General features: G+C 36.5%; 1 protein-coding gene across 7 annotated transcripts in view; it reads left to right on the plus strand.

Moving 5' to 3' along the window:
- Positions 1 to 22,580, plus strand: part of SLC16A7 (solute carrier family 16 member 7) — a 205,962-nt gene that overhangs the window by 166,067 nt on the left and 17,315 nt on the right. For all 7 annotated transcript variants that reach the window (XM_070370518.1, XM_070370517.1, XM_070370515.1 and 4 more), the window contains one exon: positions 17,917 to 18,060. In XM_070370518.1, coding sequence (XP_070226619.1) covers positions 17,917 to 18,060 — 144 coding nt within the window. The remainder of the gene's footprint in view (positions 1 to 17,916; positions 18,061 to 22,580) is intronic.

Consider the following 22,580-nt stretch of genomic DNA (forward strand, 5'->3'; position numbering starts at 1 on the left):
CTTAAGACTTTTTCAGAAAACTTCAAATTAAGTGACAAAACCTGTAATATTTTATATTTGTGTGACATTTTAAAATTTCTAACATTCCTTAATATGCATTACCTCATTTGAATTTTGAATAACTTTTGAGTTTGGGGAAGGATATGATCATCATTTTCTAGGTTACTGAATTGAAGTTTAAAAGGTTAAATGACTGGCCAAAGATCAGAAGACTAGTCATAGGAACACAAGCCTCTTAGCCCCAAGCTTCGTGCTTTGAAGTCTTTGGCATCAGGATAAGAATCCCAGATATGTCTCATTGACTTTTATCTCAACTTTTTCCAATCGTTGAGTTCATTGGCTATCTAAGCACTTGAGGTTTTTTTAAAAACTACATTTTTGTCTTTACTCCACTATTGGTTAGCCATGTGACCCTCATGCCAGGCACCTAAACTCTCTGAGCCTGACTTATTATTCTGTCCATTGTGCACATGCATACTCAGTCATGTCCAACTTTTTGCAACCCTATGGACTGTAGCCTGCAACTGTCTTCTGTCTATAGAATTTTCCTGTTTTCATCCAATATCCAGTGATATTTACACATTACAGATTGTTGAGAGAAGTCAAATGGAACAAACAAAGAGTAAAGGTCTTCATACACTGAAAAGGTGCTGCTATGCAAACACACATGTATTAGAGAAAGGCCTTAGCAGCATGTAGTATACTTTAAAATGTTACTTATTTGTGTTCCTATGTAGCAATGTAATGGTTTTTGAATTTTTATGGATTCCTAAGGAAATAAGCCAAAGCAGGTATATGAATGGAGAAGGCAGTGGCAACCCACTCCAGTACTCTTGCCTGGCAAATCCCATGGACGGAGGAGCCTGGTAGGCTACAGTCCATGGGGTTGCTAGGAGTCTGGACACGACTGAGTAACTTCACTTTCACTTTTCCCTTTCATGCATTGGAGAAGGAAATGGCAACCCACTCCAGTGTTCTTGCCTGGAGAATCCCAGAGATGGGGGAGCCCGGTGGGCTGCTGTCTCTGGGGTTGCACAGAGTCAGACACAACTGAAGCAACTTAGCAGCAGCAGCAACAGCAGGTATATGAAAGGGTGCTATACAGAAGAGGAGGACCATCTATTACCAAAGTCTGTTGATTGGTTTTTTAACTGGCTTGTCTTCTTACTCTGGCCTTTCTCAGAGAGTTTCAACCTCTTCCTTTCTTTATTAATTTTCTCAAATACTCAGGGTTCTTATTTTTCCACTGCTTTATAAGGGACTTACTAAAAGTTGAACTGACATTCCATACTGATTCCTCCCTTTATAATTCATCAGCCCATTCACTCCATTGAAGTGACTGCATGCTTGAACAAGAGCCAGTTAGACTCCTAGCCTGGTTAGCTCTAGGCCTCCTTAACCCCTCTTGCCAATATATATTTTGCAAAAGAGAGGGTGTTAGATGAAGAGTTGATTTCTGGAAGAGTTGAGATTTTTAACAGCTTTGTTAAAAAAGTATGCAGTTTATTTATTTATTTATTGGCTGTCCTAGACTGCTGCCTGTGGACTTTCTTTAGTTGCATTGAGCAGAGACTACTCTTTGTTGTAGTGTGCCAGTTGTCATTGCCATTGCTTCTCTTGTCACACAGCATGGGCTCTAGGTACGCAGTCTCAGTAGTTGTGGGACACTGGCTTAGTTGTTCCACGGCACACAGGATCTTTCTGGACCAGAGATCAAACCTGTGTCCCCTGCAATGGCAGGAAGATTCTTAACCACTAGACCACTAGGGAAGTCCCAAAGTATGCAGTTTATTCTTACTAGAATGTGAAAGATATCTCTGAGATTGGCCACACAAGGGAAACACAAGAAGGGAACTAGGAGATGAACAAATATATTTAAGTGATAATCTTACACCCTTAATATGCAAATGCTGTGGGTCATCTCAATTCTAACCTGACTTTCTGGCTAGAGAGGGAATTCATACAATAACCTGAGCGATTCAGGTAAGAATCACAGATATTCCTAAAATTTCCTTAAGCTGATGATGTGAAGGTGGAGACTTTGACAGTTCAGATCATTGTAGCTATTTTATTTATGTGATTAGATGTTCAAAAGTTATATTTGAAAGAAAAATTAACAGATTAAGAAAAGTTGTTTCCTGAGATTTATAGCCATATATTTTTTTAATCCTCACATATTGCTATAAATTCATACATTCCTTTCTAGTTTCTTAAAATTCAGCTAGAACTTTCCTTTTCTAGGATACCAATAATAAAATCCAGTACATTTCCTGTATAATTAAGTCATCTTGAAAAGAATTTAAAACATGATATAAAAGTGAAAGCAAAATTGTCTTTTATAGCTCATGAATATATTTTGAATGGTCTCTGTGTGCTTTATGATTTAAGTGCAAACAGCTAAGGTATAAATAGTATACCACTACAAGGTTCCTGAAAAGTCATTTTGATTTGAAACGTATTTAATTTATACCTCAGAAATATAGTTTTTATAATGGAAGAAATATTTTTGCTACTAAGAAACCTAAATAATAGTTTCATCACAAGCCTAACATGCTATATCCTTCTTGAAGTTGGTGTATTTCATTGGATCATATTCATGTGTTCTGGCTGAAGAATATCAATATCATTCTTCAGCTGAAAGGTGGTTCCAGTAATGCCTGATATCTAAGCATCATTTGTAATACAAATGATGGGGAGCCTGTGTCTTAATGGCCACTAATTTATTTTGAATTTATGATGCATTGCAGCCATTAGAAGTAAGTTGCTTTACATCAGTTCATGGGGATTAAGAGTTCTCTTTGTGATGGGTTTTATTTCTTAATGTCACATAGGAAAATATGTCCATTTTAAAATGAAAAAAAAAAAAAAAAGGAACACATTTCCAATAAAGTGGGATTAAGTGAGAAGTATACCAGTTCCATGTAATGGTTCTCATATATCATGCACATCACTGTGCATTATCATAGGTAACCATGATGGTGTTTTTAAAGGAGATACTGTGTGGCCCTACTGGCTTTCCATTATATTCAAACATAAATTTAACATTTTAAGTGCCATTTCTTCATATTTATTTATCACAGAATATTTCAGAGTAAGTAAAATGTTAATTTCATGTAATAGAGGTTACCATATATTTAAATACATACCAACATTAGAGTAAAATTAAACTCTCAAGTAACACTTATCCAAGTATAGATACTACCCTATGCTTGGTACTATAGGAAAAGAGAAGCAAATGCATACATTTGACCTTCAAAGAGATTCTCATCTATAGGAAATAACAAGATTTGGGTAGGAAAATATATTTTAAGGCATGATTTTAATTAAGAACTCATGGAAAAAGGTGGTGAGATTTGTTCCTACATTTGACAAGAGATAGTGTCAGTGGTTGGAAACATGAGAACAAGGCTCCAAGGACAGACCATCATAGACATGGTGGGGTTTAAGTTGAGTCTTTAAAGGAAGAGCAAAACATGAGTAGAAATTAGTGGTGAGAGAAGAATAAGAAGCAGACAATGAATCATGAAAGAATGTAAAATGCAAAGTGGGAAATTGTGAAGTTGAAGACAGGTAACATGATGAATGAGCCATATCTCATTTTTAGGTATTTAGCCTTTATTCTGAAGCTGATAGGCAGTCAGTTAACCGTTTCAAGAAGAAAGCCCATGATCAATAATAAGCTTTTTGGAAAATGACTTCTGGTCAAATGATTAATATACTTCCCATTCTAAATCTAAGCTCATTTTTCTGTATGTTTACAGTTACTCCTTTGTTTTTTTATATTATTTTCTACTTTATGTCTAGGATTTTTTTAAAAAACCTTTAAAAGTTAAAATATACTGCAAATACCTTTCTATTTTCTTGGAGTATTGTGATGTTTGCTTCTGAAAACGAGTATTCACATCTCATATATCCATTCAGTTCTCTTTTTTGTGGATCTTCACTGCAGGTGTTGTTGCTACAAGTTGTGTACAATAGTTTCTGGAACTTGTTGACTTCTCGTTCAGAACATACACCATTTATTTGTTAAAGGACTTCATTCATTTATTTACATTTGCTTTGTGAACAGTAATATAGCTGGATCCATTCATAGAGATTCTGTCTATGTGTGTGTGTTAGATGCTCAGTTGTGTCTGACTCTTTGCGATCCCATGGACTGTGGGTTGGCAGGCTCCTCTGTCCATGGGATTCTTCAGGCAAGAATACTGGAGTAGGTTGCCATTCCCTTCTCCAGGGGATCTTCCCAGTACAGGGATTGAACCCGAGTCTCCTGCATTGCAGGCAGATTCTTTATTGTCTGAGCCACCAGGGAAGTCCCATAGAGGTTCTAGATAGCACCAAAACATAAAATGTCTCAACGTAGGTTTTTTTGATAGTATTGTCTCCTAAATTAACAGCAATGTTACACAGATTAGAAAGTATATGCCCTACAATTAATTATAAGTAATGAGATTTAAAACTATTCTTACACTTAAAAATTGTATTGTGAATTAATGTGTGTGTGAGAGTCTGTGTGTGTGTGTGTGTGTGTGTGTAAATGATAGTTTGTATAAAGAGGTTAAATATAAACCAAATACAAAGACATGTCTAGACAATGTCATATATTATCTAAATTTCCATGAAGCTTGGAACAGCAATAAACCCTTGTCAACTTAAAGTTCTCATTTAATTTACGAATGCGTGTAATGCAATAAATTTGCATGCCACTTATTTCAGGAAACTTGTAAAACAAGCTATTAAACAAAATATCCAATTCTTCAAAATAAAATTGAATAACAGCTTCTCAGTCAGACAAGTGATGGAATCAAATATTTTTGTTATAATTACTTTTGGTATTTTCAAAACTGTCCCATATTGTACCATAGTATTTAAGAAAAAAATAATCCATTTTCCTACAGGTTTATCTGCTGGAATGCTTTCAGCATAAACACTCAATGGACTTCCACACTACCTAAATGGGTTTCCCCAGTGGCTCAGTGGTAAAGAACCTGCTTGCAATGCACTCCTGTGGGTTCAAAGCCTGGGTCAGGAAGATCCCCTGGAGGAAGGCATGGAAAACCACTCCAGTATTCTTGCCTGGAGAATTCCATGGACAGAGGAGCTTGGCAGGCTATGGTCCATAAGGTCACAGAGTCTGAAGTGACTGAGGAGGCATGCACGCACACACTACCTAAACATATCACTTCATTCATAAGAATTCTGAAATATAGAATGAATAGAGAATGGCATCATTAGGGTTCCAAGTTTATTGTGATGCTCTTGAAACTGCTAGCTTCTGTGTTTCGGCCTCAGGCCAGCTCTCTTTCTGTTCACAAGAAGGCTGTTGTGATTCAAGGAAACATATGCAAATGAGACAACATTTAGGGATTTCGTGGTAACTGTTTATAAGCAGAGGAAAATCGTTCCCAGAAATTCCTAATAGGTTTCCACTCTTTGGCCAGAATTGTGTCATAGCACATTCAATGGAGAAGGGAATGAGATTACTATGACTGGCTCTTTTAGTAAATCTCTCCACAGTATAGAGTTTATTTCTCTGAGCACATGCCTGCACAGCAAAAAACAGATTCTTGCAAGGAATCCATATTCTCTCAAGAGAGGAAGTAGGAGAAAATAGAAGTGCAATCAGTAACTAATAGTGTTAACCAAGGGAGGACTCAATTAAATATTAGTTATGATTTCTCTGATGATGACTGTATACTCTGGAATAAGTAGGTGATACTAATTCTTATTACTTGGTGTTACTTTTATAGTATTCTAGAACTTACATAAAATATGCACAAGGAATACTAGGGGCACATTCTCTTGGTACTATGTACCTTGGATTGATGGCACAAATACATCTATAGCTGTAGTAGACAATGATAGGGCCATTGGAGCAGGTGGTTCTCATACCTTTAGTTAGGACTTTTTTGATTGCTTAAAACTAATTGTTACTCATAAACAAAAGCACTTTTAAAGAGAAGAGTTAGATGAATGGTGATGATATACACATCTCTAAAATGACCTTTAATTTGGCAAATGTGTTGCATTTTTGTTTCCTGTATGATTTAGGTAAGACAAGAAAGAAGCCCAATAGTTAAATATCCTTTTTAAAATCTTGTCTGCTATGTTAGATCCTGATATCACACCCATGTAGTGATGGTGGCATCATATGAAGATCCTAGGTCCTTCCCTGTTGGTCCAGTGGTTAAGACTCTGTGCTTCTAATGCAGTGGCACAGGTTCAATCCCTGGTCAGAGAAGATCCCGCATGCTGCACAGTGAGGCCAAAAAGGAAGAAAGAAAGAAAGAAAATCCCAGATGAACTTAGAAAACAATTTCTAATTAAACTAAAAATTACTATCTACTATATGAAATATATTTATCCTATGCCTAAATAAATTATAATATTACACCACTGGCCTCCAAGAGCTGAAATTCTACTGATTAAAACAAATATGCAAATATATATGTCACAAAGTAGAATATTAATACTATCTTTTCAGAGGGATAGGAACAAAGTAGTGTAGTAATTAAAACTTTAGGGCTTACATTATACAGATATGTTCATGAAATGCATTCTGGCAGTGTTATTTAAAACTAATTTTTAAGAATAGAGGGAGGGAAAGAAGGACTTCACATACTATCCTACGCACAATTAGAATTATGAGGGAAAAATATCCATGAGCAGAAATGTATTTTAGTGTCCTTCGGAAATGGCCATACTGTTTATCAGTTGCCTGAAACAGACAGAAATCTTCAATATACAAATTGAATATTCCTGACAGGCTAGTGGAAATATATACATGTACACTTTTTAAGATACATTCTGAATTGCATATTCACATTTAAAAATCTTATTGAGTTAGACTATTCCAACTTAGTTAAGTTTAAAAAATTGGAAATATGTCAGAATCACTTTAAATGTTCTATAGTTAGATCACACTGAGATAATTCTTCAAATGAAGTAAACTTTCAATTTAGAGGAAAAGAAGGTATTTAGTAGATGTTAAATACTTTTTTATGAGAGGATATTCATGGATTTTATAAAAAATTTAATAGGAATTGAGTTTTTCTATCACTGAATTAGTTGATATATCTTCAGTTCACTTCATTTCAGTCGCTCAGTCGTGTCTGACTCTTTGCAACCCCATGAACCACAGCACACTAGGCATCCCTGTCCATCACCAACTCCCGGAATTTACTTAAACTCATGCCCATTGAGTCGGTGATGCCATCCAACCATCTCATCCTCTGTCATCCCCTTCTCCTCCTGCCTTCAATCTTTCCCAGCATCAGGGTCTTTTCAAATGAGTCAGCTCTTTGCATCAGGTGGTGGGATATCTTAGATTGCAAATATGTAAAAGGTCAATGTCAGTTTATGTAGAAAGTGGCTTAGAGTTGAAATTCTTTAATGAGTCAGCTCTTCACATCAGGTGACCAAAGTATTGGAACTTCAGCTTCAGCATCAGTCCTTCCAATAAATATTCAAGGTTGATTTCCTTTAGGATTGACTGGTTTGATCTCTTTGCAGTCCAAGGGACTCTCAAGAGTCTTCCCCAACATTAGAAAATATGTACAATGTTATGAACTTCATCCATAGTTCTTCAAGCACTCTGTCTACCAGTTTTAATCCCTTGAATTTTTTACCTCCACTTTATAATCATAAGGGATTTGATTTAGGTCATATATGAATGGCCTAGTCGTTTTCTCTACTTTCTTCGATTTAAGCCTGAATTTTGCAATAACAAGCTCATAATCTGAGCCACAGTCAGCTCCAGGTTTTGTTCTTACTGCCTATTTAGAGCTTCTCCGTCTTTGGCTGCAAAGTCAGGACAGAGGGGCAAAAAATAGGAGTGTGCTCTTCCCTTTAAGGGGACTAGATAAATTCCTTGTATCACTTCGGCTCTTGGCCAGAACTTAGTCATGTGGCCATAGCTACCAGAAAGACAGAGCAACAGTCTTTTAAGATGGAGGGCACTGTCAATCGACTATGCTCCCTTATAAAATAAAAAAAAAAAAAAGATGGAGGGGCAGAGTATCCAGCCAACAAATCAGGGTTCTTACTTAGGGATAAGAGGAAACTAGATATTGGGAGAAATCATAATCCATGGGCCTTGTTCATTCTTCTAAGTGCTGAGGCAGTAGGTTTGAGTTGAAACTGGGCCTTCTTTTATTTATTGATTTACTGATTTATTTAGCTGCACTAGGTCTTCGTTGTAGCATGCAGAATCTTCCATTTTCTTAGGAACATACAGGTTCTTTAGTTACAGCATGTGGGATCTAGTTCCCTGAACAGGTATCGAACCCCAGCCCCCTCCATAAGGAGCATGGGGTCTTAGCTACTGGACTACCAGAGAGATCCCTGAAACCAAGCCTTCTGATTAAAAACCAAACCAACCCTATAGCTGCTCCATGTATACTCTTCATGATGGAGAATCTCACCTCTAAGCCACCAACCCCTTTTTTGGTTTCTATGACTACTCAAACCATTCTTTTAAAACTTTTGTGTACCATCTTATGGGTTTTCTTGATGGATTTGGCAGTAAAGAATCTGCCTGCAATGCAGGAGAATGGGGTTTGATTGCTAGGTTGGGGAGATCCCCTAGAGAAAGGAGTGGCTACCCTCTACTGTATTCTTGTCTGGAGAATTCCATAAACAGAAGAGCCTGGTGGGCTAAAAATTCTAGATGAGTGTTGTGTGAATACAATGAATCTCTTCAGCTGATATAAGATTCATCTTGTGTAGAACCAACCAACTGAACTCTATTTAGTCAAACTGAGATAGTTATCATTGAGCAATGTGCTCCTTGAAGATGATTTACCTGTGTGACATTTTTATCTTCATCCTTCATAAAAGCAAATGCAATAGCTGCTTCCTAATTATCAGGAACTCTTTGCTCATGTTTTTTCACTGACCCCAAATGAAAGGAGATCACATGGAGGGAGAGAAACCAGGTGGACTTTCAGTCCCAATTTCAGTGCAGGAATAAACCTCAGGCATATTAATAAGTAGTGAATGAAGAAGATCTTACCCTCTGCTCAAATGAAAATAGCAACAATTTTATATTTCAAAAAATTCCTTTGAAAAATCTTTCAAATTTAGAAAACCTCCATCAGTAAGAAAAATACTGTCATAGTAAACACAGATAAATTTCTGTAATTGCAAACAACTTTCTTCTAGTCCTGCACTAGTGCTTTTTGTCATTTGACTTGACAGGTTACCACATATACAAATTTTAAATAAAGCAAATGAAAAATAAATTATAGCAGTTTATCATTTCTTCTGTTAGTGTTTATGCTATGCATAAAAATTTTATAGAACTCAAATTGATAGTCAATCCCAATTCATGGTTTTAGATTGATAAAATATATTTTATGAAATGTTCAACACATAACATACTCTACAAATTGTCTCACATTTATCATGTACTCATGCAATATTCAAAAGAAATAAAAATAAGCACTATGAGTTCATGTTTACAGAACAGAATAACAATATACCAAAAGAATATACCAGTTCACATATTCATGTTTGTATGTCACATACTTTAAAAATATGTAACAAAAATCTGTGTTTAGAACAATATACAAAATTTGAAGTTAACAGTAGGAGAGATACAGTAGTTTTATTGAGTCTGTAAGAGCACTTTTGATGATTAGCTAGAAAGATTTGAAGGACTTAAAATGCCATTTTAATGAAAAAAAAAAACTTTTTATTTTGTATTGAGGTATAGCTGGTTAACAATGTTGTGATAATTTCAGATGGATAGCAAAGGGACTCAGCCATATATATACACGTATCCATTCTCCCTAAACTCCCTTCTCGTCCAGGCTGCCACATAACACTGAGGAGAGTTCCATGTGTTATACAGTAGGTCCTTGTTGGTTGTCCACTTTAAATATAGCAGTGTGTACATGTCCATCCCAAACTCTTTGTCTCTTTCCCCATCATTCCCCCATCCCTCCCCCATCCCCTGCAACGATAAATTTGTTCTCTGAGTCTATGAGTCTATTGCTGTTTTGTAAGTTCATGTGTATCATTTTTTAGATTCCGTATATAAAGGATGTCATAATGATATTTCTCCTTCTCTGTCTGACTTACTTCACTCAGTATGACCTTCCCTAGGTACATCCATGTTGCTGCAAATGGCAACATTTCATTCTATTTAATGATTGAGTAATATTCCATTGCATATATGTATCACATCTTCTTTATCCATTTCTCTGTTGATAGGCATTTTGGTTGCTTCCATGTTTTGACTATTGTAAATAGTGGTGCCATGAGTATAAGGGTGCATGTTTCCTTTTGAACCATGTTTTTCTCTGGATATATGCCCAGGAGTGGGATTGCAGGGTCAGGTGGTAGCTCTTTTTTTAGTTTTTAAGTTTTCCCATACTGTTCTTTATAGTGGCTATAGCAATAAACATTCCCATCAACAGTGTAGGAGTGGTTCCTTCTCTGTACCCTCTCCACCATTTATTGTTTGTGGATTTTTTTGATGATAACCATTTTGACTGGTGTGAGGTGATATCTCATTGTAGTTTTGGTTTGCATTTCTGTAATTGAGCTTCCTTGGTGGCTCAATGGTTAAAGGTCCACCTGTAATGCAGGAGTTGCAGGTTCGATCCCTGGGTTGGGAAGATCACCTGGAGAAGGAAACGGCCACCCACTTCAGTATTCTTGCCTGGAAAGTCCCATGAACAGAGGAGCTTGGCGGGCTATAGTCCATGGTATCACAAAAGAGTTGGACACAGCTTAGCGACTAAACAACAACAGTAATTAGTGATTCAACATTGTCTTTTTCATGACTGTTATTTACTAAAATGAAAGGAAGTAAAATGAGAAAATAACCAGAGAAAAGTATGGGGTACCAAGAATGGAGGAAATGAGGTCCACACTTCCAAGAGTCCTCTCCCTATAAAATCACAAAGGATGGGCTTAATTCCTTCATCAACAAGTTGTGACAACACGTGTGAAATGAGTTCTACAGAAACTTCATTAGAGACTCGATGCTTAAGATTTCTACTGGGTTGTTCAACTGACATTCCCCATCTGGCATGTACCAAAATTCCAGACTCCCACAAGGAAAGCAGGCGTACCACATAAATTGCATTGTTTATAAAAACAATGCAGGTATAGTGAGCCACTCTTATCTGTAGGGAGTGATGGGAACATTGCTGAAATCCAGGTTCCCAGATGCCAGCCAGGAGCCAATATTGAAAGCAGGCTTTCGTAAGGATAGCAGCCTTAGCTCTGCTTACGTTAACTCTTTTCTGCACAGTAGTTAAGAGCACAAGTTTAATAATCAGATGATCCTGGGCTCATATCTACATCCTACCATGAATATTGATGTTGACCTTGAAAAAGTAATCTGAACACTGCACATCTCAGTTTTATCAACTGTTAATAGCTTTAATTAGGCAATTAGTTATTTAGGCCATGAAAATCAAATGCAATAATGCATGTAGAATTCTCAGCATGTTTCCTACAAAGAGTAATAATTTGATAAATGTTGATGAATAATAATAGTACCCTGGGTCAGGAAGATCCCCTGGAGAAGGGCATGGCTACCCACTCCGGTATTCTTGCCTGGAGAATTCCATGGACAGAGGAGCCTGGTGGACTACAGTCCATGGGGTCTCAAAGAGTCAGACACGACTGAGCGAGTAACATTACTATTACCATATGGCAGTTACCTTAGGACAGATTGTATGAAGAAGACTTAAACCAATAAAATGGTTTTGTTCATGTTCAAACCAATAAAGTGTTTTGTTCATGTGTGTGTTACCAACTCTAAGTCCAGCAGGAATTCTAAGAATAGGCAAATGGTGTAATTTATAAGAACCCACAAAAACTTCCTTGCTAGAATTAATATTCTTTTGCTGAGCGTTATGGCGCCACATCCATAGGGCTTCCCTGGTGGCTCAGAGGATAAAGCGTCTGCCTGGAATGCGGGAGACGGGTTCGATCCCTGGGTCGGGAAGATCCCCTGAAGAAGGAAATGGCAACCCACTCCAGTACTCTTGCCTGGAGAATCCCATGGAGAGAGGAGCCTAGTAGGCTACAGTCCATGGGGTCGCAAAGAGTCAGACACGACTGAGCGACTTCACTTTCACTTTCACTTTATGGAGCCGCATCCATAAAAGACAGAAGTAGCTTTTAGAAGACAAAGAAGTAGCTGAACAATGGGGGATAATATTTTGATCCTTACTTTGCTCTCTGATGAAGTCCTCCTTTACAACTTCACAGCTAGTATGAAAGTGGCCATTGTATGTGACACTAAAATTCTGAGATAGATTGGAAAGCTGGATCAGAAGATAAGTGGCTAGATGAGTCTGATTTAATATAGTCTGATATTTTTGTGTATGTTTTTGGAACAAAGATATTATTATTCTTGCATACTATTTCTTTTAACTGCTTGACAAATAGAATAAAGCATTCTGATAAGCAGTACCTTTGCTCTACCAACATACAGGCTCAGATATTACTCTCTCAGCAGGTGGATTTTCCCTTTTTGACATAACTAGTGATTAAGGACTATGATTACTTAAAAAACACATGCTGAGTAAAAACTTTTGGCATGATTGAATTAATAAATGAATGAATGAATGTACTCAGAATATAATTAGTCCTAAGATTCCTCAACAAGGGACACCTGTGAAGCTAGTTCATGTTTAACAAAAATCATATACAATCAGAATTTATTTTCTTGAAACTTTTTTCTTGTTATTGTAATAAACCAAGTTGCTTTTAAGGTTGGAGAGAGATGTTGGATGGTATTGTGTTTTTATATCTAATGTTAGAGGTCTCCTGAGGCTAATATTAAGCATTTAGAGATACCTTATAAAATAAGAATATTTTATTTCCATATCATAACTTTAATTTTCTGTCTATAATCATTACAAAGTAAAATAATTTATGACATAAGCATTTACTATTGAGGGATATGGAATGTTGATTATTTCTAAGTAAATCACTTATAAAGTATATCTTTTTGTGCTAGAAAAAATTATAATTGTGTGAGCATATTCATTAAAGGATATCATTTAACTAAGTTGTCTAATATAAAGTTATTTATTAAAATTAGAACTCTCATTGCATCTTGATGGATGCCACTATAGAATTTATCAAAGCCTGCCCCCCCCCAAAATGTGCTGACACTTCTAAATAATTTCTTTAGTGGCTACCTTTAATCAGTCACAGTAATGGGAAATTGTCTTCATATGGTTATCCCCCTCTATTATTTCCCATATGTTGCAAATGAGGTTTTGATTCCTAGATTGTTTTCAAATTTAAATTTATACTATTTAGGCTAACATATTTATAAAACATAGTAATCAGTTAGCCCATTTGTTAGTTATCCAGGCATCACATATAAAACAGAATATGTAATATCAGTGAAACTGAGAAGAAATCATTGTTATTAGTCCAAGTATTGATAAGTATCTCTGATAATATAATATCTATCAAAACATCCATCACAGTTCTTAAAATAACTTGTTGATTATTTCTTCCTCTGGAACATAATGCATTGACGATTATAGTTGTGTTTTGCTACTTTATCTTTGGTGTCTGTCAAGTGACTTTATACTAGGAGCTCAGGAAATGCTGCACTGAACTGATCTGAGTTGAACTGAATTGAATCGATTATTTTAAAAAAGGAATCCACACCTAAATTCAGTTATTAATCAAGTTAATCAATTGATTCTGACTCTCCCCTTCTCATAAAGGCTATTTGAATTTAACTTTATGCTTTTACTTAAAGCATTCATTTCTAACTACTATATATGTTATAATAAATAATTATATTTTATATATAATATATATAAAATTTCTTCAGATGAGTTTTTCCATAATAGGGACAGAATTCTATTCTTTTCACATTATCTTGTACAATTTTCATTGATTTTTTTCCCCCTCCAACCCTTTGATCTTACCATTGTTGTTTAGTTGCTAAGTTGTCCAACTCTTTTGCAAACCCATGGACTGTAGCCCACCAGGTTTTTCTGTCCATGAGATTTCCTAGGCAAGAATTCTGGAGTGGGTAGCCATTTTATTCTGCAGGAAATCTTCCCAACACAGGGATCGAATCCAATGCAGGAATCTGCACTGTAGGCAGATTCTTTACTGCTAAGCCAGCAAGGAAACCCATTGATCTTATAGAGCTATCTTATATATGGCCTTTTTTAGTTTTATTTTGTTTGGTATTAAACGCAAAATGTGGTATTCTGTTTTTGAGTTCTTTTTATAAAATTATGTGTTATTACCAATATCCCTTAGAAAGATTGTGGAGTAATATTTAATACTATTTGGCCATGAGTATTTATATTTATGCATAAGAATAAAAATACTAAGTATAGCTGTGTGATAGAGTGACTAAGATAAGGTTTGTGTGTGTGTTAGTTGCAACCTCATAGACTGTAGCCCACCAGGCCCCTCTGTCCGTGGGATTCTCCAGGCATGAACACCAGAGTGGGTTGCCATTTTCCTCTCAAAAAGGAAATATAGAAAGAAAGAAAGTGAAGTTGCTAAGTCATGTCTGACTCTTTGCAACCCCATGGACTGTAACCTACCATGCTCCTCCATCCATGGAATTTTCGACTGAGGCTCTACTGATAATTGAATCTCAGTGTGTTTTAAATACCATCCATGTAGAAGTTCTCAAATGTAATGCAAATTTTTAAAGTTTAATATTAACTAAAAATCATTTCGTTTTTTCTAGCCTATATATTGGGCTGAGAATTCTGACCTAATGTAATGTTTTTGCTCAAAACAGAACCATTAGTTTCAGATGAAATATAATTTTAAGCTAAAAAGAAATGTCAAAGCAAATAGTTTACATTTGGACAGGCCTTATAAAGAGGTATGGACTTTCACTGAATCTAAGATTGTTAAGTTGCATCACTATTTTATAAAGCACCACTAAAGAAAGAAATTCTGCATATTAAAATAAGACCCAACTCTTCTAATATTTAGAATTTTTATTTCCAAAATAGTTTTTTTAGACAGAAACATAAATTATTTTAATCATTTTGATCACTCCTAAATATTTTATATGCACACACATACACATACATCAGAAAATGTACATAAAACACATTGCATAAGGCACTCCTAAAACATCATCCTATTCAGTATCTAGCTGTTCAAAACTGATTTTTGAGTCAGAGTGTTCAATGTGCCTGTTTCCCACACTAAGATTGTTCCTTTTTCGTGAGGTGCCTGTCTTAATAGAGAGAGCCTCCATTTTCTCTGGCTATTCCATCTAAACTGCTGCACCTATTCTAAAAGTTTTTTTTTTTTAATATTTTATTTTATTTTTAACTTTACAATATTGTATTGGTTTTGCCATATATCAACATGAATCCGCCACAGGTATTCACGTGTTCCCCATCCTGAACCCTCCTCCCTCCTCCCTCCCCGTGCCATCCCTCTGGGTCGTCCCAGTGCACCAGCCCCAAGCATCCAGTATCATGCATGGAACCTGGACTGGACGTTACCAGAAAGTATCAACAGAAGCTTTTTCAGACAACAATCAGGATTCATATTACTTTTTCAAATGGTCTGGTTGAAATGTGGGGAATCGTCATTGTCTAACCAAGCCACAGAAATATAACCTAATAATTCCAGTTGAGCTATTTCAAATCCCAGATTCATTTTGATATATGGCAAAACCAATACATTATTGTTAAGTTAAAAAATAAAATTAAATTAAAAAAAAATAAAGTGCTAAAATCTATATGCCAACAAATTTGGAAAACTCAGCAGTGGCCATAGGACTGGAAAAAGTCAGTTTTCATTCCAATCCCAAAGAAAGGCAATGCCAAAGAATGCTCAAACTACCACACAGTTGCACTCATCTCACACGCTAGTAAAGTAATGTTCAAAATTCTCCAAGCCAGACTTCAATAGTACATGAACCGTGAACTTCCAGATATTCAAGCTGGATTTAGAAAAGACAGAGGAACCAGAGATCAGATTGCCAACATCTGTTGGATCATCAAAACAGAAAGAGAATTCCAGAAAAACATCTACTTCTGCTTTATTGACTATGCCAAAGCCTTTGACTGTATAGGTCACAACAAACTATGGAAAATTCAAGAGATGAGGATACCAGATCACATTACCTGCCTCCTAAGAAATCTATGCAGGTTAAGAAGCAACACTTAGAACTGGACATGGAACAACAGACTGGTTCCAAATTGGGAAAGGAGTATGTCAAGGCTATATGTTGTCATCCTGCAGAGTATATCATGCAAAATGCCGGCCTGGATAAAGCACAAGCTGGAAACAAGATTGCTGGGAGATATATCAATAACCTCAAATATGCAGATGACACCACCCTTACGGCAGACAGCAAAGAGGAACTAAAGAGCCTCTCAGTGAAAGTGAAAGAAGTGAGTGAAAAAGTTGGCTTAAAGCTCAACATTCAGAAAACTAAGATCATGGCATCTGGTCCAATCACTTCATGGCAAATAGATGGGGAAACAATGGAAACAGTGTCAGACTTTATGTTTTTGGGCTCCAAAATCACCACAGATGGTGAGTGCAGCCATGAAATGAAAAGATATTTACTCCTTGGAAGAAAAGCTATGACCAACCTAGATAGTATATTAAAAAAGCAGAGACATTACTTTGTCAACCAAGGTCTGTCTAGTCAAAGTTATGATTTTTCCAGTAGTCATGTATGGATGTGAGATTTGGACCATAAAGAAAGCTGAGTGCTGAAGAATTGATGCTTTTGAACTGTGCTGTTGGAGAAGACTCTTGAGAGTCCTGGGAATGCAAGGAGATCAAACCAGTCAATCATAAAGGAAATCAGTCCTGAATATTCATTGGAAGGACTGATGTTGAAGCTGAAACTCCAATACTTTGGCCACCTGATGAGAAGAATTGACTCATTTGAAAAGACCCTGATGCTGGGAAAGATTGAAGGTGAGAGAAGGGGATGACAGAGGATGAGATGGTTGGATGGCATCACCGACTCGATGGCCATGAGTTTGAGTAAGCTCCAGGAGTTGGTGATGGACAGGGAAGCCTGGGATGCTGCAGTCCATGGGGTCGCAAAGAGTCTGACATGACTGAGTGGCCAAATTGAAATGAATTCAAACATACCTAAGGCATGGAAGCAACATTACTACCCTTGGTGGCCCCTGATGAACAGGGATTGTTAAGAGACTGTCAGTATAAGAATCCTCATTTCTAATATAATGAGATTTGTAAAGAGTTGGGGTCTTAAAATAAAAAATATGGTATTAAAAAGTCACAGTGGGGTATAATAAAAACAAGTCAGCTTCAATTAAAGGCATATATCTGTGTGCCTAAACACACATTATTCCAGAAAGTAAAATTCTAAGAGATAGATTATTTATATAACCCTTAAATTTTTAATAAATAAATTCATCTCCATTTATTAAGATATTTAGGGCTTCCTCAGTGGCTCAGCATTAAAGAATCTGCCTGCCAATATAGGAGACACGGGTTTGACCCCTGGGTCAGGAAAATCTCCTGGAGAAGGAAATGGCACTTCCCTCCAACGTTCTTGCTTGGGAAATCCCATGGACAGTGGAGCCTGGTGTGCTACAGTCTATGGGGAATGCAAAAGAGTCAGATATGACTTAGAGATTAACAACAACAACAAGGTTAGCTATGTCTCATTAAAAAGCTTTTCTGTCAGAAGTTGAATTATTATGGTCCTACCAAACTTGATATTAAACAATTCTAATTTATTATTTTATGTGCTTGTAGATATATGGGTAAAGACAACCGTCAAATGGATTGGAAAGTATTGAAAAGTTTTCATGTTGTTTCATATGAACTAATACTTTTCTTTGATTGTTAAAATGTGTTTTCTCAACTTTCAAAATTAACAAATGTTATAAATAAATAAATAACCCAGCAACTGAATATTTCTTAACTTCTTCTCTACCTCAGGTCCTATAAGTAGTGTTTTGGTGAATAAATATGGTAGCCGGCCAGTGGTGATGGTAGGAGGTTTGTTATGCTGTTTGGGTATGGTCTCGGCCTCTTACAGTACCAACGTAGTAGAGCTTTACTTCACAATGGGATTAATTTGCGGTAAGTGAAGATTTGCTTTCAGCTTATTTTTTCTTAACACTTCTACTGTTTGCAAAGTTCTGTCAGAAGCATGAGCAATAGAACATTCTTATTTTCTTTGATTTTTTTTTTTAATATCAGATGCTATATACTTTAAAGTATTGTCATCTGGTATGTTAAACTCCTGGCTATAGGCTGACCAATCAAACTAATTTCAAAAAATGGAAAAAGCAAGTTATCAGACATGTTATGGCTATAATATAAATGTCAAAAAGAAAACTTCTTTGGTTTGTTTTTACTGTTTAAACATTTAATCTTCAGGCTATGATGGTGATATTGTGGACACAGACTCTCTGGCATATAAATAGCTTCATTTCAAAAAAAAATGCTTTAATTATTTATTACTATTAGTGTCTGACTGATCACTCATAATAGGTTAAAAATTATGTCAAAAAAGATGTTTCCTGGATTCTTTGATTTAGCTTTAACATAGAATTGTTGCCTGTATTCTAATTAGTGATAGAGCTCTGCATGAGCCTCCCTACCTTTTCTTACTAAAGGATTCTATTTTAAAATTTGAAAGACACATTTGTCACTAAACACAAATATTTTAAAGTGAGTTCCTGTCATTTGGTTAGAGTTGTTTCTTAAGCATGTCTGTAGACTCTAGCTACCTGATTACGCACATTTGGAAAATATGATCTTTATTAGCAAATTGCATTACACAAATTTACATTCAAAGTTTTAGAAAAATTAGACTTCAATATATAAAGAAATTTAATTATTTCCTTTTGATTACAGATAAAAAGGTAAATGTATTTTTTATGACTTTAAGTCAGTCTGACCTTGGATTAATGCATCATCTGATTGAAAAATTAGATATATTAAAGCCTACAGTAATAGTGATGTTAAAATCTACTCTTTACAACCTATGGACAACTCTTCTTTTTTGACTTTGTAAAACATCTTTGACATTCTAAATGAGAATCTTCTTATATCTAAGAATTGTCATGGTGGAGAGAATACCGTTTCTTTGTGAAGAAATACTAGGTACAGCTGACCTTGAACAACATGGATTTGAACTGCAGGGGTCTACTCTACTACTCAGGCCGTGATTGGCTGAGTCCTAAGGCGAGCTGGCTATAAATGATACATAGATTTTCAGCTGTGTAGAGGGTGAGCCTTAAACCCCACATTGTTCAAGGGTCAGCTATATTTCATTTGGCCATAGAATTCAGGCTGGGCCCACAAAGTCATGTATTAGGAAAAAGATGGTTTTGATGTTACCGTATCATAAATATCAATTGTATTTTATGTTATTCTAACTTCAGTTCAATTTATTTGAGTCTCAAAGGCTCTGGTGCTTCTAGTCAACCATTAAATATAACCATAAGAGATTTATCTTAAGTCATTATCAGCCAGTACTTCTTGGTATTTGAAATCATTCAGGTCTAGCTTTTAAACCTAACTCAGCACATATTAGCTGTGTGATCGTGGATAAATACCCCTCCTTATGCCTCCATCTCTTTGTCTTTAAAATGGAAAAAATGATAGCTCTTTCCTTTGGGAGGAAAAGGAAATATGTAGGAGGAACCATATATTCATTTGTAAAAATAAACTATATATTCATGAACCATATATTCAATGAACTATATATTCATTCATTTGTTTGAAAATGAATATATGATACTTTACAGAATATCCAGCATTTTGTCACTTTTTAAATAAATACTAGCATATAATAATCATCATCACAACAACATTATACATCATCTTGGAGCTGTAGACCTCACTTGATTTTAGCAAAACCCTTTTATGTTCTTGTTGAAAAAACTGGAATTTAAGAACTCTAAGTGTTTTGCCCAGTAGTACACATAAGTAAGTAGTTGAGGGAGACTTAGATATTTTCAAGTGCCATGCTCCTTTTACCATGCCAGGTAGGAAATAGATGACCACAAACTCCTAAGGAAAACTTGCATTAACATGTGAAAGCAAAATTCCAGGTGACAGAATAGGGGCACAGGGAGGAAGATGGCATAGGTAAAGAAATGTGAACCTCGAAGCACAATTCCTGGGAATTTGAGTCCTTCCTCTTACCAGCTGCTGACAATAGTTTCATTACTTAGACGTTGGATCTACACTCATTCTGCATATCTCACAAGTATGGCTAAGGTAGAATCAGAGAGCATACTGCCCTGTCATTCATCAAAGCTGATTACTGGTTCCTTCATATCAGTTTTTTGGAACACTATTCAGTTCAGTTCAAATCAGTTGCTCAGCTGTGTCTGACTCTTTGCGACCCCATGAACCGCAGCATGCCAGGCCTCCCTATCCATCATCAACTCCCAAAGTCTACTGAAACTCATGTCCATTGAGGCGGTAATGCCATCCAATCATCTCATCCTCTGTCGTCCCCTTCTCTTCGTGCCCTCAATCTTTTCCAGCATCAGGGTCTTTTCAAATGAGTCAGCTGTTCGCATCAGGTGGCCAAAGTATTGGAACTTCAGCTTCAACATCAGTCCTTCCAATGAACACCTAGGACTGGTCTCCTTTAGGATGGACTGGTTGGATCTCCTTGCAGTCCAAGGGACTCTCAAGAGTCTTCTCCAACACCACAGTTCAAAAGCATCAATTCTTTGGCACTCAGCTTTCTTCACAGTCCAACTCTCACATCCATACACGACTACTGAAAAAACCATAGCCTGGACTAGATGGACTTTTGTTGGCAAAGTAATGTCTCTGCTTTTCAATATGCTATCTAGGTTGCTATTAACTTTCCTTCCAAGGAGTAAGTGTCTTTTAATTTCATGGCTGCAATCACCATCTGCAGTGATTTTGGAGCCTAAAAAAATAAAGTCTGACACTGTTTCCACTGTTTCCCCATCTATTTCCCATGAAGTGATGGGACCACATGCCGTGATCTTCATTTTCTGAATGTGTAGTTTTAAGCCAACTTTTTCACTCCTCTTTCACTTTCATCAAGAGGCTTTTTAGTTCCTCTTCACTTTCTGCTATAAAGGTGGTGTCATCTGCATATTTGAGGTTATTGATATACCTCCCGGAAATCTTGATTCCAGATTGCGCTTCTTCCAGCCCAGCATTTCTCATCATGTACTCTGCATGTAAATTAAATATACAGCCTTGACATACTCCTTTTCCTACTTGGAACCAGTCTGTTGTTCCATGTCCAGTTCTAACTCTTGCTTCCTGACCTGTATATAGGTTTCTCAAGAGCAGGTCAAGTGGTCTGGTATTCCCATCTCTTTCAGAATTTTCCACAGTTTGTTGTGGTCCACATAGTCAAAGGCTTTGGCATAGTCAATAAAGCAGAAAGCGATGTTTTTCTGGAACTCTCTTGCTTTTTCAATGATCCAGCGGATGTTGGCAATTTGATCTCTGGTTCCTCTACCTTTTCTAAAACCAGCTTGAACATCTGGAATTTCATGGTTCACGTATTGCTGAAGCCTAGCTTGGAGAATTTTGAGCAATTCTTTACTAGCGTGTGAGATGAGTGCAATTGTGCAGTAGTTTGAGCATTCTTTGGCATTGCCTTTCTTTGGGATGGAATGAAAACTGACCTTTTCCAGTCCTGTGGCCACTGCTGAGTTTTCCAAATTTGCTGACATATTGAGTGTAGCACTTTCACAGCATCAGCTTTCAGGTTTTGAAATAGCTCAACTGGAATTCTATCACCTCCATTAGCTTTGTTCGTAGAGATGCTTCCTAAGGCCCACTTGAATTCACACTCCAGGATGTCTGGCTCTAGGTGAGTGATCACACCATCATGATTATCTGGGTCATGAAGATCTTTTTTGTACAGTTCTTGTGTGTATTCTTGCCACCTCTTCTTAATATCTTTTGCTTCTGTTAGTTCCGTACCATTTCTGTCCATTATTGAGCCCATCTTTGCATGAAATGTTCCCTTGGTATCTCTAACTTTCTTGAAGAGTTCTCTAGTCTTTCCCATTCTGTTGTTTTCCTCTATTTCTTTGCATTGATCGCTTGAAGAAGGCTTTCTTATTTTTCCTTGCTATTCTTTGGAACTCTGTATTCAGATGCTTATATCTTTCCTTTTCTCCTCTGCTTTTGGCTTCTCTTCTTTTCACAGGTATTTGTAAGGCCTCCTCAGACAGCCATTTTGCTTTTTTGCATTTCTTTTCCATGGGGATGGTCTTGATCCCTGTCTCCTGTACAGTGTCAAGAACCTCCATCCATAGTTCATCAGGCACTCTGTCTATCAGATCTAGTCCCTTGAATCTATTTCTCACTTCCACTGTATAATCATAAGGGATTTGATTTAAGTCATACCTGAATGGTCTAGTGGTTTTTCCTACTTTCTTCAATTTAAATCTGAATTTGCCAATAAGGAGTTCATGATCTGAGCCACTCGTCTTGTTTTTACTGACTGTATAGAGCTTCTTCATCTTTGGCTTCAAAGAATATAATCAATCTGAATACTATTACAAATATTAAATACAAATATTTGTATTAGAGATTTGCGTTAAGTATTTGCCAGATATACTTAATCAGAACCCAGTGTC

This window comes from Bos mutus, chromosome 5 (genome assembly GCF_027580195.1).
Source record: "Bos mutus isolate GX-2022 chromosome 5, NWIPB_WYAK_1.1, whole genome shotgun sequence".
NCBI lineage: Eukaryota > Metazoa > Chordata > Mammalia > Artiodactyla > Bovidae > Bos > Bos mutus.